Source organism: Drosophila bipectinata, chromosome XL (assembly GCF_030179905.1).
Source record: "Drosophila bipectinata strain 14024-0381.07 chromosome XL, DbipHiC1v2, whole genome shotgun sequence".
Lineage (NCBI taxonomy): Eukaryota > Metazoa > Arthropoda > Insecta > Diptera > Drosophilidae > Drosophila > Drosophila bipectinata.
The window spans coordinates 3,392,698-3,419,993 of record NC_091734.1 but is presented as its reverse complement, the minus strand read 5'-3'; the positions used below and the strand labels follow the sequence as shown (position 1 = coordinate 3,419,993).

The window sequence follows — 27,296 nt, the reverse complement described above, 5'->3', positions numbered from 1 at the left end:
TGATAAATAGCTATTAAATACACAGAAAGCATGATTCTTATATTAATTACAAAGTTAGTGGACTTCTTACAGCAATAACCAAAGCATTTTTAAGATAAACGAAAAAAAAGAAACATAAACTTACCCACTGCATGCCTATAATAAACTATATTTATATACATATGGATACCAGCCTCTATATTATATCAAATGTATACATCAAATACGAAATGGCGTATTTGAATTTTATTTTTAATGTGGCAGCAACAAACTACTGAACAAATTAAACTATGTACTTAGCGTTTATTGAATGTACTTAAAAACAAATTATGAAAAAGTGTACTTAATTGTAAACCCTCAACAACACGACGCAACGAGAATGGATTACAAATTGAATTCAAATAAAATAGCGATGAAAGAAAATATGAAATGGTTTTTATTTCTATAATATTGAGTTTAAATAAAGGAACGGCAAGCTTTCTTGATATTCACAATTTAAATTACCCGCCCATGTTAAGTTACAGCCACCTGTTGCGCTTAACAGAGCGCTGTTGATTCCACTCTTATCGATAGTCTAGCGATAGTTCGCTATTGGGCACTGTTCGTGACTCTATCAGCTGCTTATCGCCCATCCCTGACACTCGGTCGTCGTGTATTTTTGTTTTTCGTTCAAAGATTTTAATTTAATCCATTTTAGTTTCGTGTCAGCTTGAATTGAGTTGAAATTTTGAAACCCTGTACCGGGTCAAATCCATATCAAAATTATCTAAATTCAACTTGTGGCCCATAGAGCCGGACGAGTGCGTGTCGCCAGGGAAACCGATTGGAGTCCAAAACCAATAAAGAGACCAAGAACCAAAATAAATTGTAGAGCGTGTGCGCTTGCAATCTCTGACGAAATCCAGAGATATTTCCAGCAAAAAGAGCAAGCATTTCCAGCCAGGTGAGTAGTCACATTCACAGTGCCCACTCAGCAGTCCCGGTGAGCAGACCTCGCCAGCTTCACTGATAACAACTCAGAAACTAATTATTTATTTTTATTTTTTTGTAAAGAAGTAGCAGCAGCAGCAGTTAAACCATTCCCACATCATGACCAGCGAGGCGAATACACCAGTCCTGCGCAACTGCATCCGGTTGCCGCTGGCAGAGGATGAATTGCTGGAAGTGACCGCCAAGGCCAAGGACTACGCCATCATGCACGGAGCTGCTATGCGATCCAAGACAGCCTTCAGTCCCGACTCCTTGAACGTGAGTACATTCCCTAGCCAAGGTCGAGGTCCTTTTTCATTTCGATTTGTTTGTTTTGAAGTTTGCTCCCTTTGTGCTGGTGCCGTCGTCCTTTCCGCGCAAGGAGTTCGAAAAGGCCGTGGCTTTGCAGCCCATCATCAACCGGCTGATGCACAATGTGGCCCATGACGAAGAGTTTATCACTACGACCCTGGCAGAGACGATAAAAGTGGACGAGTTTACAGCGAATCTGTTTAATATCTACCGCAAGGTTTTGGCTCACGGCTTCACCCAGGTGAGATGCCGTCGGCTGGCAAGCATAACATCACATCATCCATACACCATTCGATCCTGCACCAATGCCATCTAAACCAATCAACCAACCAACCAACATCCTCATCTTATTCATTCCCATTGGGAGCATATCCACAGGCAGCCAGCTAGATTTATTGGGCCCCTCCACCCGCGTTGCAATCTTATCGCCACCCCCTCCAAAATCCATAAATCGCCACACCCCGCAGTCGCAGCCCCAGTCGGTTATAGTTGCTAATCTCGCGTGATTTATTTGGGCATCCTGCGGACTCCTACTTATCGCCGGTTGGCCCAGGTAGCCGCTTGTAAATCCATGTAGGCCATCCGTCCATTCCTGACCCATCAACATAAAAATAGAAATCGAATGCTAAGCCCTTAGCCTCTTGCTCTAAAAAGTCTCTCACTATTTATTATTATTTTTTTTTTAAGACTTGAAGTTGATATTGTAAGGGATAAGTAAATTATAAGACTTCCAATATCAATTTCAATATTATCATTTCTTCTGCTTATTCTCGTTATATATATTTTTTTTTAATCCACTTCACACTAAAAAAAAATAAAATTAAAATAATAAATTCCTAACCCCGCAATTGTAAAAATTATATCGACTACAATCACAATCTGTTGCTCCATTATCCGTCACTCATTGCATCGCTATGCTATCTGAATCGGAAAACCAAAGAAAATATCCCTGGGAATGCTGCGCAGCGACCTAATGCTGGAGTCCGGTTGTCCGGAGCTCTCGCCTCGAGCATTTAGATCAAAGGCTGGTGCAGATGAGGCTACCGGAACTGCTGCTGCTGCTGCTGCTACTATTGCTGTTGATGGGACGGAGATTGGGACTGCTGCAGGTGGCACTGCTGAGGAGAAGAACAAAAAGGAGATGGCGGTGGCGGCGGAGCAAAGGGCGAAGAATGATCGTAAGGATTGCAGGGAGCTGCAGTTGAGCCAGGCCACCAAAGAGCAAAAAATGGATGCAGCAGCGAAGAGTATACAATCGGCGTACTGCTGCTGGAAACAAGTCGAGATCAATACGATAGCTTCGGGCTTTGGCCATTTGGGACCAGCAAGTAAAACCATACAAAGGTGCTGTCCACAGTCCACCACACCACTTCCAAAACCAAAACCAAAAACTCCATTCCATTTCAATCCGAATTCCTCCTTTTTTTCAAAAATAAAATTCCACCAACCATCACATCCAGCAACATTTAAACAATTCGATACTCTATGATCCCACGACCTATGACCTCGATCATCTACATTGCATCGCTTGTTTCCTTCTTCGCTAACACCCCCCAAGCTGCATCCATACACAAATACACTAACACACTAGATCAGGTTAGATTAGATAATCCAGGCTATGTTTTATTTTCAAAAAGTAGTTTCCAAACTTTTTGTGAAATTTTTTCTATAAAATGATCATTATTTTGTGTATTACAGTGTGTTTGTGTATGTCGCTTGTAGTGTGTCCTTTGTATTTTAGCGGTTTTTTGATTTTGTTAGACTATTTCTTAATACTTTTATCTACAAATTGTATATATATATATCCTGTATATATGCCTGAATGTTTTTTTTTCTTTAAATATTTTGTTTCGTCTTGAAAATGTTGCGTAGTCCACCCGCCTACTGCCTACTGCCTACCGCCTCCTGCCTGCTCTGTAACCGATCTGCTCTGCTCCTGCTCCTGCCACAGCTGCTTCTAAAATAATTATACTAGTACCTGCCACCTGCTAACTCAAGCTGCTAAAAAACTAATCGCCATCTCGCTTAAAAGTAGTCTACTTTCCACGTTCCCCGAACCACAGTGATTGTCCTTTTTTTTTTTTAGAGTTCTTGGATAGAAATTAAATCCGCATTGTCAAGGTCGTCTGTCCCCGACCACAAGCCCCCAGGTGGGGCATACCAGTTACCGATAGGGTCTCCAGATAGGAATACTAACAAAAAACAAAAAAAATGATATAGATACGCCCCGTAATTGGTTTGTTTAAAATGAGCGATAAAGTGGAACTACAAGTTGCATTTTCAGTTGAAAAATTATGGATAGCAACCCGAGTTACCAGTCATTATTATGACTATTTGTTGTTTATTTTCTAGAATTTTGGGAAGTAAGCTTATCGTTCCAGACCATAACTTCTCCCCCCCCATGACGAGTTCCGATTTCGAAAAGCAAACACAAAACACATTTCTATTAAATTCTGTTTGAATTAAATGCCACCAGCCATGACGTAAACAATTTTTTCGTATTTAATTTTTTTTTTTTTTAATAGATTAGAACATGTATGATGCAATGGATGGCATGATAAAAATTAGTTTCTGTTAGCAGATAATTGTGAAATCAGGCAGTGGGCTTTAGTTGATTATCTAAAGCACAAAATGTTGAGATTAAAAAAAAATACTTCAATTGTAGTTAGGTACTTTAGTTTAATCTATAGACTTTCTATAAAAAATACAAATTGAGGTTTCCAACCTTAGGGTGAACCTTAATTTGATTCCAGCCTTTAGAACCCCTTTAGATTAGCTGCTGCTGCATTTTTTTTGGGGCCAAGGTAGCACCGTTTCATCGACCATTCTCCATTATTCCTCGATCTCTAATTACAACTCTGCACCCGTTTCATCCCTAGATTAAGACCTACGGGCATACAACTTACTATAAACTATTTTTTAGATATATTATGCTAATATTTATAAATATAATGATGTTTTTTTTTAATATAATTGCTTTTATCGGATAGTTAGTTGTAGTTTTAAGGGCTGACCTAAAAATAAAATAAAAAAAAGGACCTAAAAACAATGCACCTAATGTATATATAATGTATAATGATCATTATTGCAGGCTTATAGCATCGGTCTGTTGCGATCCGACTATATGGCACACGTGTACGAGGACTGTGCGATAAAGCAGGTCGAGATCAACACGGTGGCCTCCAGTTTCGCTGGCATTGCCACCCAATTGGTGCCGCAGCAGAAGTATTAAGCGCTCTTCTCTATCTATCTCTCTCTCTATCTATCTATCTATCTCTCACACACACACAAACACACACACTCGAATGCACAAACACACATTTGCACACCTGTCCCCCCACTCTCCACTCATGCACGAACTGATCCACTGATCTCACCTGTAAAGCAAAAAAAAAACAACAAAAATTGGTATTAACGGTTTCTTTATTTTTTTATAATTTGCATGCGGTTGCATCTCTTTCTATATGCATATATCCGTCCTTTTTCAACCCGCCATTGCTTTACGTTCTTAACAAAAGTTATCTCACCTTTTCCAAAATCCCGCCACCCACCGACCACTAACCCCACTCAAGGTTATGGCCACACTAACCAGCCCCCATCCGACCCAGACCCCACATTTGTTGTTGTTTGTTGCTGTTGTTGTTGGTCCAGTGATTACGAAATAATGCTAATCATCTTTATCTTTCTGCTCCTGCTCCTGCCACTCCCCACCTCTTTCCACCAACGCAGATTTGTACTTAGCGAGCTGGGACACGCGGATAAGCTGAAAAATGTGAGTATTTCCAATATGATACCTGGTACTTGGCATTTTATATTGTAAGGAAACCGATCTATATATTTTTGAAGGTATTCTGCATAAGAATCGGTTGAGAAGTGGCAAAGATATAGCTATCTTCCTGGGCCACATAGGGAAATCCTGGATTTTACAGGGGACCCCCCACAAAAATGTGAAAAATTTCGAAAAAATATTTTGTTGCCAGGTTTTGATGCAGATCGATGGAGAATCGATCCACAAACGTTTTGAGGTATTCCTCTCTAGAATCGGTTGAGAATTGACAAAGATATAGCTATCTTCCTGGGCCACATAGGGAAATCCTGGATTTTACAGGGGACCCCCCAGAAAAATATGAAAAATTTCGAAAAAATAGTTTATTGCCAGATTTTAATGCAGATCGATGGAGAATCGCTCCACAAATGTTTTGAGGTATTCCTCTCTAGAATCGGTTGAGAATTGGCAAAGATATAGCTATCTTCCTGGGCCACATAGGGAAATCCTGGATTTTACAGTAGACCCCCCAGAAAAATATGAAAAATTTCGAAAAATTATTTTGTTGCCAGATTTTAATGCAGATCGATGGAGAATCGATCCACAAATGTTTTGAGGTATTCCTCTCTAGAATCGGTTGAGAATTGGCAAAGATATAGCTATCTTCCTGGGCCACATAGGGAAATCCTGGATTTTGCAGGGCCTCCCCCACAAAAATATGAAAAATTTCGAAAAAATATTTTGTTGCCAGATTTTGATGCAGATCGATAAAGAATCGATCCACAAACGTTTTGAGGTATTCCTCTCTAGAATCGGTTGAGAATTGGCAAAGATATAGCTATCTTCCTGGGCCACATAGGGAAATCCTGAATTTTACAGGGGACCCCCCACAAAAATTTGAAAAATTTCGAAAAAATATTTTGTAGCCAGATTTTAATGCAGATCGATGGAGAATCGATCCACAAACGTTTTGAGGTATTCCTCTCTAGAATCGGTTGAGAATTGGCAAAGATATAGCTATCTTCCTGGGCCACATAGGGAAGTCCTGGATTTTACAGGGGACTCCCCAGAAAAATGTGAAAAATTGCGAAATTTTTAGTAAATATTAGTTTATTGTCAACTGTGTTTTTAAATTATTAGTGTTTTTATTAAATTTGAATAATTTTTTATATTCTGTCTTGAACAGATGCCCCAAAACAACGCCCTGGCTGGACTCTGCGACGGAATGGTCAAGGCCTGGGACATCTACGCCCGACCCAACGCTGTGATCCTGTTCATCATCGAGGATGTGTCGTACAACATCTGCGATCAGCGATTCCACGAGTTCTACATCCGCGAGACCTATCCGCACATCAAGGTCCTGCGTCGCACCCTCAGCGATGTCCACCGCGAAGGAAAACTGGGCCTGAACAAGGAGCTGCTGCTGTAAGAGATTAAAAATTCCTTTGACTTCAAATTTCTAGCCTAATCTTCATCTTCAAGGGGTCAGCAAGAGGTGGCCGTGATCTATTTCCGTGCTGGCTACGAACCAGGGCACTATCACTCGCAGGCGGAGTGGGATGCCCGCTACCTCATGGAGACCTCTTTGGCCATCAAGTGCCCATCGATCCATTACCATCTGGCGGGCACGAAAAAGGTTCAGCAGGCTCTGGCCCAGCCGGCGGTACTGGAACGTTTCATCAACGATCCCGAGGAAATCAAGGCCGTGGGCAAGATCTTTACCGGATTGTATTCGTTGGACGACAACGAGGCGGGCAATGCCTCCTACGAGATGGCATTGAAGACACCGGAGAAGTTTGTCCTGAAGCCGCAGCGTGAGGGTGGTGGCAACAATGTCTACGGTGTTGATATTCCGGATGCCCTGAAGGTGAGGTGTACTTTACTCCTGTGGTTAGACTATAAAATAATGAAGCCTATTTTTCCATAGCGCATGTCTCGTGTGGAACGCTCTGCTTGGATCCTAATGGACCTGATCCATCCACCACTCACCAAGGGCTATATGGTGCGTCCCGGGGCCGAGATGCCGCCGCAGATCGTGGATATGGTCTCCGAGCTGGGCATCTTTGGAGTGGTGATCGGCGATGCGGATCACATTGTGCACAACTACCAGGCGGGTCACATGCTCCGGACCAAGCTGTCCACCGCCAACGAGGGCGGTGTAGCGGCCGGTTTAGGTGCTCTGGACAGTCCCTATCTGATCGATAGCGACGATGAAGAGGAGCAGTAGGACCTGTACTGGTGTGATGGGGACACAGATAGCGGTGATCCCAATCCGGCATTCCACCATGTGGCCTCAATTGTGTATAAAGATTCATTTTTTTGTAGAGTGTGTTGTACATTATTTTTTTTTACTTTATCTCGATTGCAATAAACCAACCGTAAAGCTAGTAAATCCTTTAAGATTCAAGGCTTGGTTTCTAAAACACTTTAATAATTGTTTAATAATTATAATAACTATCACCAGGGGCTATGTTAAAAGATTATGGTACTGTGTGAAGTCTTCACTACCGTATGTACTGACGGTATGTGGCGTCCATCACACGATCAACAACATTGTCTTCACTACCGTATGTACTGACGGTATGTGGCGTCCATCACACGATCCACAAGTTTGTCGATAGGATGCACGATCAGTGGTATGCTAGCGAGGCCCACCAGGGTGGGTACAGTCTTGAGTAAAGCAACAGGGGCACGCCTCATCGCAAGGCGGGTGGCCCAGGTAATCCTTTAAAAAGTATGGAAAAAAGATAATTATCCAGCTAACATAGGAGCTATAAAGGGGCACTTACCGATTAATAACTAGACCGGGAATCGTTACAGAGGCTAGCATCTGCCAGGAAAAAACATCACCGCCCTTGACAAGCACCTCCCGTGTGGGGGCACCGTTCATCCGGAGACGCAGCGACTTGTCGAACGTATCTGTGCAAACGTATCCGATGGCCATTCCATAGGATGCAGCTACAAGTGATTTAGACACCAGCGGTCTAAATGCCTCCCCAATTTCGTTGCTATAACCTTTAATTAAAGGTTATGACGTCAGTCGGAATATATTATTGGGATCTTAACTACTCACCCATATACCGTATAAAACTATCCCGAAATATATCCATATCCGGAGGAAGCTCTCTTTGAAAAGAAGTAACATCTTTTAGGGGAGGATCTGGGTTCGGTTGAGTATTGTTTTGTTCTGACATTTTATAATGTTCCAGGCACTCTTATATTTTTGATTTAAATAACAGTTAAGTAATTCCTCACTTTGTTTTTCCAAGCAGCTGATTTTGGCAGTGTTGGCTATTTTTTGCAGCTTTTAGCAACACTTTAAAGCTTATTTTATAACAGCGATTATGATAATAATACTAACTAAAATAAAACATAAAAACGAAGTTGGTTTAACTAAAATTCAAGCTGTAAAATATTACAGAACTTTTTCATGTTTTTAAAGCGTTTTTTATATACTTTCTGGTAATTAAGAATGTTTAATAAATATCTTGTATTTTTTAATAAAATATATTTAATTTTAAGTTAAAGAAAGTGCACAATTTTTAATTAATACATAAGAAATTTAAAAATCCCGCCACAGCTCTTTAGAACAACATTTTTAGCCCACTTTTGTTTACGAACCACGGTCACACTGGCAAATAACAAAAAAATACAAGACGTCGTCATTCGTGTTGGAATTCCACCAAAATAGTTAAGTTTTCGTTTTTGTTTCAACATTTGTGGGAACACCAGGAGCACTTAGGAACGATCGCCTGGATTTCGGATCACAACAGCCAGCCAAAAGGTGACTAATCCTCCAGAACACAACCCTATCACCTCTTTTTTTTTTTTTTGCTGTCGCAATTTGTTTTTGTCAATGCCGCCGCCGCCGCAGCCGCGAGCATTAGTCATGCTCAGAAATTCGATTTTGTTCCCCAGCACTGCGTCACCGAAGGACTTTGCCTGGATATCTCAAGGATTGGGTAACCCCTATCATAAATATCCGGAAATTCGAAGTGGGAGATGAAGCTTAGACAGCGAATGATTCGATTGGACGCTGGCTTGCTAGGGAGGGGCTTAATACTTGAGGGAATACAGTGGCTATAGACTATAAAGGAAGTATCTTAAGATGGCTCGGGAGTACGAGGATAACGGAACTCAGCGCAATGTAGATTAGTACCTTTTCAAAACCAACTCGATGGCATTGTTTTCCAAACCCTTACTTAGTTAATGTTTACTGTAGCTACTAACTTTAGTTAGTTTTGGATTTTAAAAAACATTTACACTGAACCATGAATATCCCGCCCTTTCATCTACAAACCTAATCACATGATGACGTCACTTTCACTATCAAAGAAGCAAGGCTTGAAATTATAATACATTAATTAATAAAATTCCTTAAATTCCAGCATTATGGCAGCCGGAACCACACTACAGAAGGCCATCGATTTGGTGACCAAGGCCACCGAGGAGGATCGCAACAAGAACTATGCAGAGGCATTGCGTCTTTACGAACACGGCGTGGAGTACTTCCTGCACACCATCAAATGTAAGTAATCTTGGAGGCACTTCCATCCTTCAGAGACTTTAATTATCCTCCCAACTACGCAGATGAAGCGCAGGGCGAGAAGGCCAAGGAATCGATCCGGGCCAAGTGCCTGCAGTATCTGGACAGGGCCGAGAAGCTTAAGGAGTACCTGAAGAAGGGCAAAAAGAAACCGATCAAGGAGGGAGGGGAGTCCAGCTCCAAGGAGGACAAGGACAAGAAGAGCGACAGCGACGATGAGGACGGCGATGATCCAGAGAAGAAGAAACTGCAGAGCAAGCTGGAGGACGCCATTGTGATTGAGAAGCCAAAGGTGCAATGGTCCGATGTCGCCGGCTTGGATGCTGCCAAAGAGGCACTGAAGGAGGCTGTCATCCTGCCCATCAAATTCCCGCAGCTCTTCACCGGCAAGCGTATACCGTGGAAGGGCATCCTGCTGTTCGGACCGCCCGGTACCGGTAAATCCTATCTGGCCAAGGCCGTCGCCACAGAGGCCAATCGGTCCACATTCTTCTCGGTGTCCAGCTCCGATCTGATGTCCAAATGGCTGGGCGAGTCCGAGAAGCTGGTCAAGAATCTCTTCGAGCTGGCCCGACAGCACAAGCCCTCGATCATCTTCATTGACGAGATCGATTCGATGTGCTCGGCCCGTTCGGACAACGAGAATGACAGTGTGCGTCGCATCAAGACCGAGTTTCTGGTACAGATGCAGGGCGTGGGCAATGATACGGACGGCATTCTGGTCCTGGGCGCCACCAATATCCCGTGGGTTCTCGACTCGGCCATCAGACGTCGCTTTGAGAAACGTATCTACATTCCGCTACCGGAGCCGCATGCCCGCCTTGTCATGTTCAAGATACACTTGGGCAACACCACGCACGTACTCACCGAGCAGGATCTCAAGGAATTGGCCGGCAAGACCGAAGGGTAATTGGTTCACTCTTAAGATGGTTTATCTCTATGGAAGCTAAATGGTTGTCCTTATTTTATAGTTACTCCGGCGCTGATATATCGATTGTGGTACGCGATGCCTTGATGGAACCAGTACGAAAAGTCCAAACGGCCACGCATTTCAAACGGGTCACCGGACCCAGTCCAACGAATAAGGATGAGATTGTCAATGATCTGCTGGTGCCCTGCTCGCCCGGCGACGAGGGTGCCGTCGAGATGAACTGGATGGATGTGCCCAGTGATAAACTCTTTGAACCGCCTGTAACCATGGTAGGATATTTATGGGAGTTTCTTTTCCCAAAACGAACAGTCTCTAAAGCTTATTTCTTTTTCTATAGCGCGACATGCTGAAGTCCTTGTCGCGTACGAAACCCACTGTGAACGAGGATGATCTTAAGAAGCTGCGCAAATTCACAGAGGACTTTGGCCAAGAGGGCTAGATGCCAGATCCACGCCAGAAACCGCCCTTCAGCACCACCAGCTAATTCAAATTGTTGCCTATTACATAAATTCAAACACGTTTTTACCTTCTGGCTCTCCTTAAACTCAGTTTTTTTTTTATTTTACTTTATATATATATATGTATACATGCAAAATATGGTTAAAAAAAAAGAAAAAGAAGAGAAACCAATGTAATTCTGGATGGAGAGTATTAGAGGATGAGGAGGAGGAGGGATTGTTGTAATCACAAAGTCTATGTATTTTTGTACTCTAATTGTTAAGCTGTAGAACCCGAAACCGAAACCTATACCGATACCGATACTGAAACCGATATGCAATATGTGTCTGCGCTTGCGCAAAGTCTTGCCACAGATAGATCAGATCAGGAGGAGGAGGAGGAGGAGGCGGTGTGGAGTGCGAGTGCGAGTAGCAGTTGGAAGGAGTTAAGCTAAACCAAGTCAGGCCAACCAAAACCTATTTAAAAATTGTAACGTACGAGTAATAAAATTCAGATTGTATACACATAGAATGCCAATTGCGAGTGAATCGACTTGGGGAATACCCTCGCCGCTACTAACTGACCCCATTTGATGGTGGGGTATCGTCCAGAAAGAGAACGAATTACAGACACAGAGCCAGACAGAGATGGAGAGTAAAAAGAATGTGCCACTTTTGCCGTATGCCCTACATGCTGGATATGTCTATGGCCGATAAGATCTTTCCACCGACTGGGGGCCCGAAATTAACGGACATGCTACGTGCTGTGTGGGCGGAAATGTACAGTGGGCCTTGCGCTGATTTTTTTGGATATAATTATTTATAGATTATACTTTTTTTATTCTTCATAAAAATTAGTTTTATTTTAATTAGGGTTGTCACAAAAATTAATAAATAAATGCCTAATGATTGCATACATATGTAAAAAAAATATTATTTGAAAGCCCTTTTTTATTGGAGACGCCGGGAATTGAACCCGGGACCTCTCACATGCGAAGCGAGCGCTCTGCCTCTGAGCTACGTCCCCTTGAAAGAACCCCAAATGTTTCTAAAATATAAGTAAACTTAAATGTTTAAAATTAAACAGATTAATTAAATATATATTTTTTTTTAATTTTTAAAATAATATCTAAATACTATCTTGATGAAAACATTCCACTGTGCATGGCGATTTAAGATCGGTGGAGTCTTCGGCTTGGAGCTCGGCTCTGGCTTCGGCTGCTCCGGTGGGGGTTGGGCTCAGAGCCCGGCTGGAAAGCATGCTTTATGCTTTTCAGTTGAGCTCCAGCCGCAACGGCTTCAGGTTCGATATCCGGTCATCGGTCCGCGCTGTTCTATTTAATATCTACCGCTCTTTGGCGGTCGGACATTCGCAGTTCCGTTACGTGAGTGCAGCGTATCTCTGCCGTCTGCATTGCACAAATAAAAATAAGAAACAAAATCCAAAAGATACAAAGATACATTTCTCGGTTTGCTTTTGCCTTTTGGCTTTGCGCAACCTTTCGCAGCGGCAAGCGTGAAAAGTGAGATACAAGATACAAAAAAATAAATATTTAATACAAAAAAAAGTGCGTATTTGTTGTGATTTGTTTTTTTTTTCTTGTTTTGTTATCATTTTTTTTTCAATGTGCATTTTAAGGGCTTGGCCTGGTCTTTGTTTTTATATTTTAGGAAAATAAAAACCTAGTTTTAATATTTATGTATATTTTAAAAAACTTTATAGTTTCTTTAGTTTCTTCTTGAATATCAAAACTTTTAAGAAAAATGTTTAATATGCTAGTTTCAAGTTTTTATTTTAATTTATAATTTTTTCTTAGAGTTCCTAGTGTTTCTTTCAAAGGATATCTTACATAAAAGCGTAGTATCCTTTATTTTTTTTTAGTAAAACATCATTGAACTGGTCATAAAAAATATATTTAAATTTTTTTCCTGTGAATTTGTTGTTGTTGTTTTTGTTGTTGGGGCTCTGGTGAAGCGCAACTTTCACGCGCTTCAAGTGAAACCGTGAGCCGGGTCCGAAATAAGCGAAATGAAGAAGAAGCTGCCCCAGACGCCGCACAGCAGCCACAAAAAAAAATACATATATACATAAAATATATATATATATATATTAAACTATTGTATATATATTTTTTATGTTTTGTTTTGGCTACTGTTATTTTTTTCTGTATTTTGTTTTATGTGTCAGTCGCGTAGTTTTGCGAAACTATTTCAAAAATGCATATTTCTTGCGGCTCAAATGTGTCCAAGTGACTTGAATTATGTGCATTAATTTATGTGCATTTCGCTGGCAATTACAGAAGTAGTTAATCATTACATTTTTTTTTTTTTTTGCTGCACTTTATACATATATGTACAACATATAGTATGTATTATGCACACCTTTCGATTAAACTTGTTCGCAGAGCCATCGACACCTGAAAAACTAAAAAATCATGCTGACATTGACACGAATTGTCGTCGCCAGCAGCAAACAGCAACAGCAACAGCAAAAAAAAAAAAACAAGCAACTCACCAACAAACAAAACAAAAAGCCAAATCATACAGTTTAAAGTTGAAACCCAACAACACACTTCACAATTAAAGTGCATAAAATTCCAACCAATGTCAAAAAGACGCCAACACAATGAAATATTTGAATTAGTAGCTCTTCAAGATTTCTCTATTTTCTGAGAGGGTTTTGTTTTTTTGTCAAGTGCATAAAATTTATTGATATGTTATTTAAATTTTCAATTTAATAGTAAATATATATCGGAGCTAGAGCGACTTGCATCTTGTAGATAAACAAAACTACAAGTCATTTGATTGTTGCCTTGGCTGATGCAGGCTTGAGCCACCTGTCGGGGCTGGGGAACAAGGTCGTTTACCACCACGCCATATTATACCATATTATCAAATGCAAATGGGCATTATGTCTGCTAAATGCTGGAAAATTTCCTCAAATTATTAACCAGCAATTTGTTTGATCGCTCTTCGACCATAATGAGCATTTTTAAATTCGTTTACCCTTGTGATTTTTTAGTTTTTTTCAAGTTTACATCATATTTAAAAAAAAGCTTAATAATAGTACATGTAATTACCAGAGAAAAAGAGTCCATAAAACGAGTTCAAGCTAATTAAATTTCTTTTTGTTCTTGTGGCCTCTAATTAAAAGAGAAGAGATTATTTTTAATCGGTTCTTTTAATAGCGGCCTCTGCAATGGAAAGCCATAATGACAGAGTTCTAGAATCTAGATCCTAGACATTATGATTTTCTTAATATTTTTATGGTATTAGTTGTATAATTTTTTTTATTTCAAGACCATGAGTTACAAGACTACTATTTACAAAGAACTACTATTTTGTTTTTATTGTCATCTGGTTAGTGTCATTGGGTAACTGGGCCAGAAGGTTTCATAAGCCAAGAAATGATAGAGCAGTTGCTGATTAGGTCAGCCAGCCGGCTCCAGCCATGAGCTGTGAACCATAACTGGCAACTTGATGCTGTCAGAAAAGCGGGATCTATGGAGCCATATACATATCTATTCCCCTATTCCCCTACCCCGAAACTCCAAAAAAAAACTGTGTCAACTATCTATGTAAAGCCCAACATTGCATGCAATTGCTGCCACATTGTTGCACTGTATACCGTTTCCAAACTGATTTATGGCTTATTGTTTTTTTTTTTTTTAGTTTGTGTTCTGCATTGGTAATGAGTTCTTTTTTTTTTACTATATACTTGCCACTAATTGCCTGTTGCAAGTAAGAAATAGATAGATAACTAAACACAACCGACGAGAGCGGAAATTTTATGCGCTGCTGGTTTTCATGATATTTCTTCGCCTCGAATTGGATCGGCTTCCTCCCTTTTTTTTTTGAACTTTTTTTTAGCAGAGTTGGTCGTAACAAACAGGAAACAACTACAAGCGATGCGAAAATTGGCCAAGGAAATTTTGTAAACATATTTTTTGGGGTTTTTTTTCTCTCTAAAGTTGTACTTTGAAAGACAGCGATTGGACATTTTGTGGCAAGTTCGTTGCCTAAGTCTTTCGTTTTGGCAAGTGACGTTGCGACGAAAATCAAAAGGCAAGTCAGGCTTTTGTGTCGTGAGTTGAGTTTGGAATTAAAATAAAAGGTTTTTGGTTTTAAAATTAAAAATTAAATTTTTATTTTAATATATTTTTAGTTTTTTTTTTTTAATTTTTATTACTAAAGACCATAAAATCCAATAGTTTTGTGAAATCCGACTGTAGGAACCTATAAATCATTTGTAGGATTTCTTCATCACCTGTACGATTTCTTGCCGGAATTCTCCATAGAGACGATGGAGAGTGAAGTGGAGTCCATAGAGTAATAATAATAAAGACTGCCTCTATTGCGCTGAGCTTTGTTTTTATTTCTGTCATGTCGTTGGCTTGACAAATCAATCAAATCGCTTCATGCGAATTTCGATTGCACAAAAAAATGAAAAAATAAAACAACAGCGAAGACAATGCATTGGTATTATACTTGGTTGGGGTCTAAGGGGGATTTGGCAATGTTGAGTGACCATTTCCATTTCCATTGTCCGCCATACGTTTGGCTCACGTCCAGAGAGCCTAATGAGACGAATGAATGGGACAGTTGGACTGACAGACTGGCGGACTGACGGACACGCGGACAGACTGAACGGACAGTTCAGGCAGAAGGTAGAAAATACCTGAGACTTTTGCGGCGATTTTCTTTGGCATGGTTCGGTTTTCTCAATCGATTTGTTGACTTTCCCAGCCAGTTCTCAGATCTTCTCACTTTTTATACACTGTTATTTAAATGGGGGGCCGGTAGAGGCTTAGAAAGGTATTAATAAAGGGGAATCTTAAGGAACCTTTAAAGCTTAATTCGACTCTAGTCCCTTCTTGTTGGGTTTTGTTTTTTATACCCTTGCAGAGGGTATTATAATTTTGTCCAAAAGTGTGCAACGCAGTGAAGGAGACATCTCCGACCCTATAAAGTATATATATTCTTGATCAGGATCACCTCCTGAGTTGATATGAGCATGTCCGTCTGTCCGTCTGTCCGTCTGTCCGTCTGTCTGTTTCTACGCAAACTAGTCTCTCAGTTTTAAAGCTATCGTCTTGAAACTTTGCACACACCCTTCTTTCCTTTGCACGCAGTATATAAGTCGGAACGGCCGGGATCGGCCGACTATATCCTATAGCTGCCATATAACTGATTGATCGGAAATGGTATAACTTTGGTGTTTTTAGAGTTAGAGAGTTCAAATTTGACATGAGAGCTATTTTTGGCAAAATAATACGACATGCCAAATTTCATAAGGATCGGCCGACTATATCCTATAGCTGCCATATAACTCAACGATCGGAAATGACCCAACTTTTGTGTTTTTGAAGATAGAAAGCTGGAATTTAGTACAGACTCTATTTTTGGTTAGTTGATCCAACCTACCAAATTTCATTAGGATCGGCCGACTATATCCTATAGCTGCCATATAACTGAACGATCGGAAATGACCCAACTTTTGTGTTTTTGAAGATAGAAAGCTGGAACTTGGTACAGATTATATTTTGATCCATCCTACCAAATTTCATAAGGATCGGCCAACTATATCCGATGTTTGCGATATATATCCGGTTTTAGCTGCAAGGGTATATAAACTTCGGCTCCGCCCGAAGTTAGCTTTCCTTTCTTGTTTTATTTAAACATTTTTCTATATAGTTTTTCTCACAGTGCTCTGATCAGAGCCACTCGTTCTGTGTAATGAGCTGAATTAGCCGCCAAACGCGAAAATGAGCAGCGAAAAGCGTCAGAGCCGCCAAATTGGGTTAATCTGTTTGAAAGTGGAAGCACTGGCCGGTAGAGCCACCAAAACCAAAACCACCAACCACTTTTAACTTCATCTTTGGCTTCAGAAAGTCTCCCCGAGTCTGCCCCAAGAAGTCTCCCCATTACCTATTGCGTTACTTTCCATTTTGATGCTGACGCCTGTGATGTTTGTCGCTGCTTTCTCAGATATACAATATTTTTTTCTTTTACCTTTGTTTTTCTTCATTTCTTTCTCTTCATTTTACTTCAGTCACCTGTCAAGGTGGCTTCTTCGTTTCTATTCTTTAACGGTACTCGCATTTTAATTTTACTTTTCATCGGATGTTCACACGAAGTGGGGTCGCGAACAAAGGGTCTTGAATCTCGAGATAATGACCGCGGAATTGGATCGCAGTTAATGAAGATGATGATTAGTTTTGACGGAGCAGGTGTGGGGGGGATAGATATTAGATAGATGAGGCTTTTTATTGACAGGTAAAAATTAATTATCAACGGATATTTGCTGAAAAATTAAATGATTTATGAGGAGCTTGTTAGGAGAAGTATTTAAAATGAAAGTACATAAAATATAAGCTAGAGAGACTTTTTAGACTTTATACTAACATATACTTGATGTTTTGGGGATAAAAAAAGGATGCCAGAGACTTTTATCCTTAACAAATCAAAAAAAATAGAAGATATAGTCGTCTGATAATAGTTCAAACTTTGATATCTTGTATGAAACTAAGGATCTTCTTTTGATAGTTTGAACCTAAATATAAGTTTAAAGCAGCAGAGTTCTTTAAGTGTTAGTTCCTTTTAAAGTCTAGAAATAATAATACTCTAAATACCCTCTGTTAGGGTATAAAATAAAAACCACAAAATGTATTTTTTATAAAACCAAAATATGTTAATTTTCCATTGATTAATAAAAAGGTTTTTAAAACTCAATCAAGTCGGTTAGTCATAATAGTTTCAAGAAAAGTCTTCAATAAAAAAGTTTAATTTATGAAAGGAAGCTAAAGGAATGCAAAACTTTGTATTTTAAATAAAATTCATTAGTTTCTCAGAAGTCTGTTTTATGTGGTTTTATTTTAATCAATTACCTTTACCATTTTCTATCTAAACCCAAGCCAGAATCTCAAAACATTAATTAATTAATTGGCTTTAAGTTATTGGCCAACTTTTATAGTTGTTTTTAAGCAACTACACTGCAATTGCAATGTGTTAATTATAATTAACAAAAACAAAAAAAAAACGATGACAAAACACTTTCGTGGACAAATAGATACAAATGTATCTGGGCATCTCTTGCACAATCTTGGATGCTAATTGATAGATCACGAAAACTGAAAACCAACGAAAGTGAAATGATGTTACTTGTGGTTTTATGCTTTGACTTTTGTGAATCGATCGGGAAGACTGTTTAGGTTTTTGGTTATGGTTACGGTTATAGGTTTACTCAGGTTTCGGTGTCAGTTTTTTATTTTTGTGGTTTTTTCGTTCAAAGGTTTTCACTTTCGTTTGTCACATCGCCTCCACTGAGTCACGCCCATTTCACACTATATTGGCTTTTTTGTTGACTGGTTGTTTGGTCTTTTTTTTTTTTAGTTTTTTGTCTCATACTATTTAGCTGCTGATTTTGAGTAAATTAGCCAAAAGTCAACAAACGGCAATATGTCCGTTTGGTCGGCGTGTTTGTTTATTCAGCTATTGTTTGGTTTTTTTTTTTTTTTTACTCACCGCCTATTGACCCAAATGTGCGGCGGCCAAAAGTGGTCGAGCTGGATTCGGATTTTTTTTTGCTACGCCAGAATGCTCCAAGTCCGAGTCCGAGTCGGAGACGGAGTCAAGTGTAAGGTCAATGGCCAGAAACAAACAGACCAAGAGACAATGTTCAAGATGGGAGGAGACAGGCTGCAAGAGACAAGAGACACCAACGGAGACAAGAGACAACGGCCAGACGCACATGCGCAACATCCTGTTCGGGCGGCACTGCAACCGGCCTATTATACAACGGCACTGGTAGTAGCTCTGCACTGAAAGAAAAATATTTAACAAATTTAAGGGGCTTTTAAAATAGTAATATGATTTTAAATAAACTTTGTATACCATTTTTAGAGAGAAATCTTTAGGGAATGATGACTTTTTAAGGCTTTTTACTAGACTATATGATACACGGTATTTATTATAGTTAAAATATATATTCTTATTAGTATGTATGTCTATATGGTATATGTTATATACATTTCAGTTCTCTCTTCTTACTTTTGATCTCTTGAATGCATTTATTTCTTAACGAGTACCGGGTATTAATATTCACAAAATCGAAGCACCATCGAATGGAATACCTTCTCATTTAATGAATACTATTTATTATATTTATGTTTCTTAAGGAAACTCTGTTATTAAATATGTAGGTCTTAACATTATTATAAACTAAATATTTGAAATACCTTTATTAAGTACTTTTTTATTTAAATATTCAACACTAAGAACTACATATCACCCTAAAAAAAGAAAGGCTTTTCCTGTTTACTTTCCCCCCCAGGTCCCAGGTTCGAGCCCTGATTCGGGCAAACCTTTTATTTTATTTATTTTTTTATTATTTAATTACATTTTTATTATTATCTATATTATTTTAAGATTATAAACCATATTTTTTCGGCTCAGTGCCTTCTGTTTAAGCCGTTTAAACTCACCAGAGTGTTTTTGATTTTCTGTTTTGTTTGTGATTGCAGACGACTGATCGCCAGCCATCAATCAGGCCATCAATCAGTCAATGCCGCTTGTCGCAAATTGGAGCTGAAGTCGGAGTCTGGGCGTATGTGGCTCTGGAGGTTGAGTTTCACCCTTCTCGGAGAAAGCCATATGTATATAAACCGATATAAATGCCTTACCTGATGCTCTGCCTTGCACATAATTCAATCAAGTAGTAATCAGCAATCGAGGATCGAAGCTTTGGAGATTCCACCGAGGCATTTTTTTTGTTTTTGTTGTTTTGGAGACAGTTTTGGAGTGTCTGCCACTATTTTTACAATTTTTGTTTTTTTTTTTTTGTAACTTTAAAAGTCAGTCAGTGAGTCAGTCATAGTTATAGTCACGATTCCGTAGCCGAAGCCACCATCTCGTCTTGGTTTTGGTTTTGGTTTTGGCTCGGCTGGCTTTTGGCTTTAACTTGTCGCCCGGCAGGTTCACAAATAAGTGAAAGTGAATTTGTTTATTGTGTATATTTTGCTATTACCAAAGCAAAAAAAAACAATAACAACAATAATAAAAAAAAAAGACACACATAACACTGACTACCATCGAGCAATGTTCACTGGATCTTCAACAAAAAAACTAAAAGGAGAAATATAATAGAAAGATCTCGGCAATTTAATCAATGAAGATCGTTGTAGAACAGCGGAAACATGTCGACTGCCAGCCAAGTGATTTATCTTCTCTTTCTTCTGATATTCCACACGGCCTCTGGAAATGGAAATGAGAAAAGTGAGTATACGCCCCGTGGGCTCCATTAACTAATTGCCAGACATTAACTAATTTACTTAGCGCTCAACAAAGGAGGGGGTACTACACTACACACACCATACTTGAAAACACTTTCATGTGGGTGGTTATTAGAGGGGGATGGGGGGTGGAGGGGTAGCTGTAGCTGTCTGGCAATTGAGAAGACGATCAGCGAACCACTTCACGGCACAGATTGCACAATGGTCCGGGGCCTTTGTGGGGCTTTCACGGGTTTATTTTTTGTGATATTTACACATGAAAAAATTAGGTATAATATGGGTCATTTGGTGGATTTTATTGGGCTTAATATTATATTATTTATTAGGGTTTTTATTAACAAAAAATAAAGGTTATCTAGCTGGGAAGCTGTAGGAACTGCAAAGGATCTATGTGTCTTTTAAGCTGCATATTTCTTCGAGTGTCTTTTTGACCCTCCTCCAGACTACACTCACAATTGAGATTAATTCATCCTTGAGGCCATTCCAAGTGATACTATATACCCTTTGATTTAATTTAAAATTTTAAAATAAAATATATGTATATCCGTTTCCTTGACAACCTTTAGACTTTTAAGAGCTATCCTAGTAGGCCTTGGGTTTACGGTTTTTGAAGCATTGGAGTTTATATTTCAGAGTTTAGACACTCCCTTCGGTGTAGCCGGAATGGCCTTAGGTGTAAAAGCCCTAGGCTCCGAACCCGGGGTCGTGTGCCTCCTGTCTGTGGGGGGGATCGAGTCCGGGTCCGATGGTCTATAGTGATGTGATGTAAATATGTCATTATCGTGAGTGTGTGTCTGTCAAATGTTGTGATTTGTCTCTCTGGGTCTATCCTCCTCGTCTATAGTTACTGTCCATGTCCTCGTCCATAAGCGGATCCGTGTATACCGGGTTCTGGGTATCTGGGGCTTTCAAGGCGCATTTCGGTATTTTGAATCATCTAACAATTTTTTTCCCCTTTTTTTTTCGAAATATATTTATTAAAATATATTAAAAATTCTTAGGGTTACTATTTCCTCCATTACCAAACTGGGCGGCGTGTGCGTAAAGATATTTTAGTTATTTTAAAAACGCAATCACGCTCCAACGATTTATTATAAAAAAAAAAAAATACAAAAAACACTCCTATGTGGTTATGTCATCCGCATGGCGTGCATTTTGAATGGTTTGGAGGAAAACGTAAGACGGAAAATTAAATTTAAAATAATTCACGCGTTGTCATTAAAGAAATTACAAACAGTTGGCGGTTTGTCACTAAATCAGTAGAGGGTAGAGGGTTTTTTTTTAAATATTTTTTTTATGGTCCATAAGAAAGGCTTTAAAAAGGCCCTCAACTTCTCTTTAGATTCTATAGCTCATATATTTTTTAAGCTTTTTTTTTCTGCCTTTTTATTTTGAATAATTATAGAACCACAAAACCCACCGAATACCCATCCATATCAGTATCAGTAATGTCTAATGTGTCAGTCGGAATAAGAACGTGATTTTCATTCAAATTGTTGAATTTCTTTCTTAATTTCTTTTTTTAACGACTCGGGAATCTCTTAAAAAATAATTGTGTGTTTTTTTTTTTAATTTATTTATAGCTCATGCCTCCCAGGAAGTCTCTACTGTGACCTCATCTCCACCTTCCTATGCCAATTTCACGGAATTATCAAAGGCAGTGGAGGATTCCATCAAAGAGTTCGAGGAGCGGCAAAAGGAACGCCAGCGGCCAGGACACACAAGGACTCGCCGAGCTGTGAAGCGAGTGTGCTATGGCGAACTGGGCTGTTTTGAGGACTCGGGTCCTTTTGCCTACCTGGAGATGCTGCCATCCGCCCCGGAGGAGATCAACACAAAGTTCTACTTCTATTCCACCCGCCAGCGCTCAGATCGTCCTCTGATGGAGTTGTCCTTTCTGAATATGACGAGTGCTTTCCGCGGGAAACGAGACGCGGAAAATAGCACCAGTTCGCCCGAGGGAAGTGGTCGCTCCTCGGGATCTGGTTCGGCATCTGGCTCTGCAGGAAGCCAGAACTTTACCACAGAAAGACCCACTAGCCAGAAGAAACCCTCAACACCGTCGATTGAGGATCTGGAGGGCTTTGACGAGCTCTCTGTTAGGGTCATAGTCCATGGCTTTGGCTCGGCCTGTCCGCATGTCTGGATTTATGAAATGAAAACGGCTCTAATGGCGGTGGTGAGTTGGGAATTTTTAATAATTTTAATGACTTTAAGTAGTTTTAAACTAAATATTAGTACTTATATTATAAAAAGAAGATGCTATTTTAACTGAGAAGTTGGTGTAGGGCTTTAGGCCTTAGATCATCAACCCTTTGGGTAAAAGGTTCGAAACTGCCCTGAGGCCAAGATGAATTTTTATTTTATTTATTTTTTTAATTCCCCCGTTTAATATTTTTTTCCAAATTTCCAGGAGGACTGCATCGTGATCTGTGTGGACTGGGAGAATGGAGCCACCTTTCCCAACTATGTGAGGGCGGCGGCCAATACACGTCTGGTGGGAAAGCAGCTGGCCATGCTCCTGCGGAATCTCCAGCAGCACAAGGGCCTGGATCTGATGAGGACCCACATCATTGGCTTCAGTTTGGGGGCTCATGTGTCGGGATTTGCGGGCGCCGAGTTGCCCGGACTCTCGAGGATTACGGGCCTAGATCCGGCCGGACCCCTGTTCGAGGCCCAACATCCCAAGGTGCGACTGGACAGCAGTGATGCGGAATTCGTGGATGTGATCCACTCGAATGGCGAGAATCTGATACTGGGTGGACTCGGCTCCTGGCAGCCCATGGGCCATGTGGACTACTATCCGAATGGAGGACGTGTCCAGACCGGGTGCTCCAATCTGTTTGTGGGAGCTGTAACAGATTTTATTTGGTGTAAGATGTCCTTAATTAATGAAGTTATTTTTTTTATGAAAAAATATTAACTAATTATTTCGCCACACAGCTGCCCAGGCGGCGGAGGACGAGGAGGGACGATCCTTGTGCAATCATCGACGTGCCTATAAGTTCTTCATCGACTCGGTGGCACCTCGATGCCTGTTTCCGGCCTTTCCCTGCGCCAGTTACGACGACTTCCTCAAGGGCCGCTGCTTTCCCTGCGCCCAGGACGACGAGGATCTGGCCGAGGGTGTGCCTCGCTGCGGCAACATGGGCTACTATGCCGATCGCTCCACCGGTAGGGGTCAACTCTACCTACTGACCCGCGAGGAGGAGCCCTTCTGCGCCCACCAGTTCCAACTGCAGATCTTCAATTCCTTCAACGACCTGCCACTCCGTACCATCGGCCGCCTGGAGGCCATTCTCGAGGGCGATGGTGGTCTCAACGAGACCTTCGAGATATCCGAGTAAGTATTCCTTGTCCAGCATTGTCCTTCGATTTTGAAAAATTTTTTTTTTTCAGGAAAGACGACGCCGAGTTCTTTGCCGGCGACATCGTCTCCAAGATCATCGTCCCCCACCCGGCTCTGGGCTTCCCCACCACCCTCAGCCTGCACTACAAGTCGTACAGCGGGTGGCTGAGCAAGGGACTGCCCCACTGGGACATCGACAAGGTGGTGCTCACGGACAGCTTCGGCCGCAGCCACTCGCTCTGTCGTCCCTCCACCAAGCTGAGCAGCGGCAGTCCGGTGCGATTGCGCCTCCAGGCCGGAAACTGTGAGTTGGACAACCAGGAGGACTACGGAGCCTACACCACACAGCCACCGGGTCAGAATGGCGGAGGAACTGCAAGCGGAGGGGGAGCAGGATCAGGAGGTGCTACTGTCTCCCCCACGGATGTCCCCGATTCCAGTGTCCAGGAGTCGGCGGTGGATGGCGTGGAGACGGTGAAGCAGCGCAAGGACATCTTCAACTTGGGCACCAGCTTCAAGCTGGCCCAGAACCAGACCTATCCCTTGGGCCAGGACGATGAGTTGCCGTGGCAGCCGATCCTCGTCGGCAACTCGCTGGACAATGAAACCGCCGAGGCAGCCGAGTCCAGTCGCAGCTTGTCCGATTCCCCCGGAGAGATCTTTGAGCCCGTCCTCAAGGATCGCCGCTTGGCGGTGAATAAGGGACGGAATCTCCAGGACTATTCGGGAGATGCCAGAGGCACTTCCGGATCTGCTGCCGTTTCCACTCGACCGGAAATCGTGGAGCCCGTCCTGAAGGCCACAACGCCGCGCGTTAAACAGGGCAAGGACTTGGACCTGGGACAGGATCAGCCCGGGCAGGTGACAGCCACACCGCCCAAGATGATGGCCCAAATGGGTACGGGCCGTTCGCCGGATCCGGATGAGCCGCAGACAGTGCAGCTGCTGCCCTTCCGCTTGGGGGAATTACTCCAAAAAGCCGAGCGCTACGCCCGGGAAACCCTATTGCCCTTGATATCCGTCCAGGCTCCCAGATTTTTTGGCTTCAATGTGACACCCCACGACCGGGAGGCAGTGCGTCCGGGTGAGTCCCGCAAGCCCCGGTACATTCCACGCTACGAGGAGTCTGCCTTTCTGAATGCCAGCAGCTCGTCCAGGCGGCGCTCCAAGGCAAAGGCCTCCCGACGATCGTCGGTTGTCCAGCAGCAGAGGAATCTCTTCCGGTTGATGCGGGCCAGGTCCCAGAAGCAGGACCCTGCAGCTCCCATCCCCGACAGAGACAGCGAGGAGAAGACCAAGGAGCCGGAAGGGAAGCAAAATGATTTCAATTATTATACCAATATGCTGCAAACGGAATCCAGGTCGATGCGTCCTGAAAATCCGGAATACAGGCCCGTCTTCATAGATCTTCCCACCTATAGGCCGCCAACTTCCGGTTCGGCGGCTGCTGGTGCTTCCGTCTCCACACCCTTGGCAGCAGCATCCGTTTCCGCCGCGGCTTCCGTTTCGAAGGCCCGAAGACGCGGCAGATCCTCACAACTGATTCCCTGATGTCCAGAACTCCATGAAACTCATAGCTCTCCCGCCAAAGGGGATGAACACTTTGTGATATGCACACCAGATCGTGGCTATGGCCCCCCGAAACATCATCCCATGATGTAATCCATCATTACCTGAAACACACACACACACAACCAATCCAATCCTCACCTGCTTGGAAGAGCACTGTAAATATCCGAAACGAAAACAAAGATATAGAAATGGAATTTCGAAATGCTGGCAACACGCATAGAATATAGTTTTAAGTTTATGTTTATAATGTGAGACAAAATAAAAAATAATTATATTTAATACAGTCGAGGGTCTCGACTTTAAGATACTAGAACTGGAGTGGTGTTTTGTTTTAAAAGTGGGGGAACTATGGGTGTTCCCATGTGCATATCTTTCTTAAAGCTCTGCTCTATATCTGCTCTATAAAAGTGAAATATAAACCAACATTGTGCCGAAGATGTTTAAGTTTTTATTTCAAAAATAAATGAAATAAAAAAAAATGAATTAATTAAATAAATAACGCCCTCCTCCTCGATTCTCAAAGGTCGCACTTAAGCTAGCCTGAAAATTTCAACCCACCATATATATTTGGAAAATTATTGTTTATTTTGATTATTGTTTGTTGCTCCTTTCATTGCATAACATTAACATTTCTTAAATATAATTTTAAATTTTTCGAATTTTTCCTAGAGGTACCCCTACAAAATTGAGGGTTTTCGCAGTTTCCCCACTTTTGCTCCTTCCGATGGCCATAGCTCTTCCAATTTGTATCCGATCAGGAAACAAAGTACCATTTAGTAATCAGGGAACTCAAAAGCTACTTTCCTCATTCAAAACTTTGCCCTAATATCGTTTTGAAATTTTTCGAATTTTTTCCTAGGGGTACCCCTACAAAATTGAGGGTTTTCCAAGTCTCCCCACTTTTGCTCAGTCCGATGGCCATAGCTCTGCCAATTTGTATCCGATCAGGAAACAAAGTACCATTTAGTAATCAGGGAACTCAAAAGCTACTTTCCTCATTCAAAACTTTGCCCTAATATCATTTTGAAATTTTTCGAATTTTTTCCTAGGGGTACCCCTACAAAATTGAGGGTTTTCCAAGTCTCCCCACTTTTGCTCAGTCCGATGGCCATAGCTCTGCCAATTTGTATCCGATCAGAAAACAAAGTACCATTTAGTAATCAGGGAACTCAAAAGCTACTTTCCTCATTCAAAACATTGCCCTAGCATCGTTTTGAAATTTTTCGAATTTTTTCCTAGGGGTACCCCTACAAAATTGAGGGTTTTCCAAGTCTCCCCACTTTTGCTCCTTCCGATGGCCATAGCTCTTCCAATTTGTATCCGATCAGGAAACAAAGTACCATTTAGTAATCAGGGAACTCAAAAGCTACTTTCCTCATTCAAAACATTGCCCCAATATCGTTTTTAAATTTTTCGAATTTTTTCCTAGGAGTACCCCTACAAAATTGAGGGTTTTCCAAGTCTCCCCACTTTTGCTCAGTCCGATGGCCATAGCTCTGCCAATTTGTATCCGATCAGGAAACAAAGTACCATTTAGTAATCAGGGAACTCAAAAGCTACTTTCCTCATTCAAAACATTGCCCTAATATCGTTTTTAAATTTTTCGAATTTTTTCCTAGGGGTACCCCTACAAAATTGAGGGTTTTCGCAGTTTCCCCACTTTTGCTCCTTCCGATGGCCATAGCTCTTCCAATTTGTATCCGATCAGGAAACAAAGTACCATTTAGTAATCAGGGAACTCAAAAGCTACTTTCCTCATTCAAAACTTTGCCCTAATATCATTTTGAAATTTTTCGAATTTTTTCCTAGGGGTACCCCTACAAAATTGAGGGTTTTCCAAGTCTCCCCACTTTTGCTCCTTCCGATGGCCATAGCTCTTCCAATTTGTATCCGATCAGGAAACAAAGTACCATTTAGTAATCAGGGAACTCAAAAGCTACTTTCCTCATTCAAAACATTGCCCCAATATCGTTTTTAAATTTTTCGAATTTTTTCCTAGGAGTACCCCTACAAAATTGAGGGTTTTCCAAGTCTCCCCACTTTTGCTCAGTCCGATGGCCATAGCTCTGCCAATTTGTATCCGATCAGGAAACAAAGTACCATTTAGTAATCAGGGAACTCAAAAGCTACTTTCCTCATTCAAAA

The 27,296-nt window shown here is 41.3% G+C and overlaps 4 protein-coding genes and 1 non-coding gene across 10 annotated transcripts; 3 read left to right on the top strand and 2 right to left on the bottom strand.

Annotated features, from left to right (window-relative positions):
- The first annotated feature begins 600 nt into the window (after nt 1-600).
- On the top strand, nt 601-7,418 carry Gss2 (Glutathione synthetase 2). Of its 5 annotated transcripts, none has more exons than XM_017254317.3 (8): nt 601-922; nt 1,036-1,227; nt 1,289-1,501; nt 2,201-2,604; nt 4,990-5,032; nt 6,213-6,451; nt 6,509-6,893; nt 6,954-7,418. In XM_017254317.3, exons 2-8 carry the CDS (start codon nt 1,069-1,071, stop codon nt 7,251-7,253), a joined length of 1,743 nt encoding a protein of 580 aa, XP_017109806.2. In that variant the 5' UTR covers nt 601-922; nt 1,036-1,068; the 3' UTR covers nt 7,254-7,418. The 5 variants fall into 5 exon arrangements, with proteins under 5 accessions (XP_017109806.2, XP_017109805.2, XP_017109804.2 ...); XM_017254316.3 differs by having other exon boundaries at nt 601-961; nt 1,033-1,227; XM_017254315.3 differs by having other exon boundaries at nt 602-922; nt 1,033-1,227.
- Nucleotides 7,278-8,285, bottom strand: LOC108134120 (mitochondrial fission process protein 1). The gene is made up of 3 exons (XM_017254321.3): nt 8,100-8,285; nt 7,816-8,041; nt 7,278-7,751 (listed from the first exon to the last, which is right to left on the bottom strand). Exons 1-3 carry the CDS (start codon nt 8,218-8,220, stop codon nt 7,589-7,591), a joined length of 510 nt encoding a protein of 169 aa, XP_017109810.2. The 5' UTR covers nt 8,221-8,285; the 3' UTR covers nt 7,278-7,588.
- Nucleotides 8,286-8,649: 364 nt separating this feature from the next.
- Vps4 (vacuolar protein sorting 4) lies at nt 8,650-11,472 on the top strand. The gene is made up of 5 exons (XM_017254345.3): nt 8,650-8,810; nt 9,415-9,554; nt 9,617-10,478; nt 10,544-10,772; nt 10,841-11,472. The coding sequence occupies exons 2-5, from the start codon at nt 9,419-9,421 to the stop codon at nt 10,940-10,942; spliced, it is 1,329 nt and encodes a 442-aa protein (XP_017109834.1). The 5' UTR covers nt 8,650-8,810; nt 9,415-9,418; the 3' UTR covers nt 10,943-11,472.
- A 423-nt stretch (nt 11,473-11,895) lies between these two features.
- On the bottom strand, nt 11,896-11,967 carry TRNAA-CGC (transfer RNA alanine (anticodon CGC)). The gene has a single exon. It is a non-coding gene; the product is annotated as a tRNA-Ala (tRNA).
- Nucleotides 11,968-12,209: 242 nt separating this feature from the next.
- LOC108134125 (uncharacterized) lies at nt 12,210-25,464 on the top strand. 2 transcript variants are annotated; one of them, XM_070279677.1, is made up of 6 exons: nt 12,210-12,463; nt 19,463-20,213; nt 21,814-22,409; nt 22,644-23,103; nt 23,174-23,573; nt 23,630-25,464. In XM_070279677.1, exons 2-6 carry the CDS (start codon nt 20,135-20,137, stop codon nt 25,128-25,130), a joined length of 3,036 nt encoding a protein of 1,011 aa, XP_070135778.1. In that variant the 5' UTR covers nt 12,210-12,463; nt 19,463-20,134; the 3' UTR covers nt 25,131-25,464. The 2 variants fall into 2 exon arrangements, with proteins under 2 accessions (XP_070135778.1, XP_017109818.2); XM_017254329.3 differs by having other exon boundaries at nt 12,210-12,508.
- The last annotated feature ends 1,832 nt before the right edge of the window (nt 25,465-27,296 follow it).

Excerpts from the sequence above, each read along its gene's own strand:
- Gss2 (XM_017254317.3), top strand. The coding sequence starts at position 1,069 with ATGACCAGCGAGGCGAATACACCAGTCCTGCGCAACTGCATCCGGTTG. Across the intron at positions 1,228-1,288 it reads TCAGTCCCGACTCCTTGAAC|TTTGCTCCCTTTGTGCTGGT; the intron begins GTGAGTACATTC and ends TTTGTTTTGAAG. Across the intron at positions 6,894-6,953 it reads ATATTCCGGATGCCCTGAAG|CGCATGTCTCGTGTGGAACG; the intron begins GTGAGGTGTACT and ends ATTTTTCCATAG.
- Vps4 (XM_017254345.3), top strand. The coding sequence starts at position 9,419 with ATGGCAGCCGGAACCACACTACAGAAGGCCATCGATTTGGTGACCAAG. Across the intron at positions 10,479-10,543 it reads TTGGCCGGCAAGACCGAAGG|TTACTCCGGCGCTGATATAT; the intron begins GTAATTGGTTCA and ends CTTATTTTATAG. Across the intron at positions 10,773-10,840 it reads TTGAACCGCCTGTAACCATG|CGCGACATGCTGAAGTCCTT; the intron begins GTAGGATATTTA and ends CTTTTTCTATAG.
- LOC108134120 (XM_017254321.3), bottom strand. The coding sequence starts at position 8,220 with ATGTCAGAACAAAACAATACTCAACCGAACCCAGATCCTCCCCTAAAA. Across the intron at positions 8,042-8,099 it reads TAGTTTTATACGGTATATGG|GTTATAGCAACGAAATTGGG; the intron begins GTGAGTAGTTAA and ends CTTTAATTAAAG. Across the intron at positions 7,752-7,815 it reads CCCGGTCTAGTTATTAATCG|GATTACCTGGGCCACCCGCC; the intron begins GTAAGTGCCCCT and ends TACTTTTTAAAG.
- LOC108134125 (XM_070279677.1), top strand. The coding sequence starts at position 20,135 with ATGTCGACTGCCAGCCAAGTGATTTATCTTCTCTTTCTTCTGATATTC. Across the intron at positions 23,104-23,173 it reads TGTAACAGATTTTATTTGGT|CTGCCCAGGCGGCGGAGGAC; the intron begins GTAAGATGTCCT and ends TTCGCCACACAG. Across the intron at positions 23,574-23,629 it reads GAGACCTTCGAGATATCCGA|GAAAGACGACGCCGAGTTCT; the intron begins GTAAGTATTCCT and ends TTTTTTTTTCAG.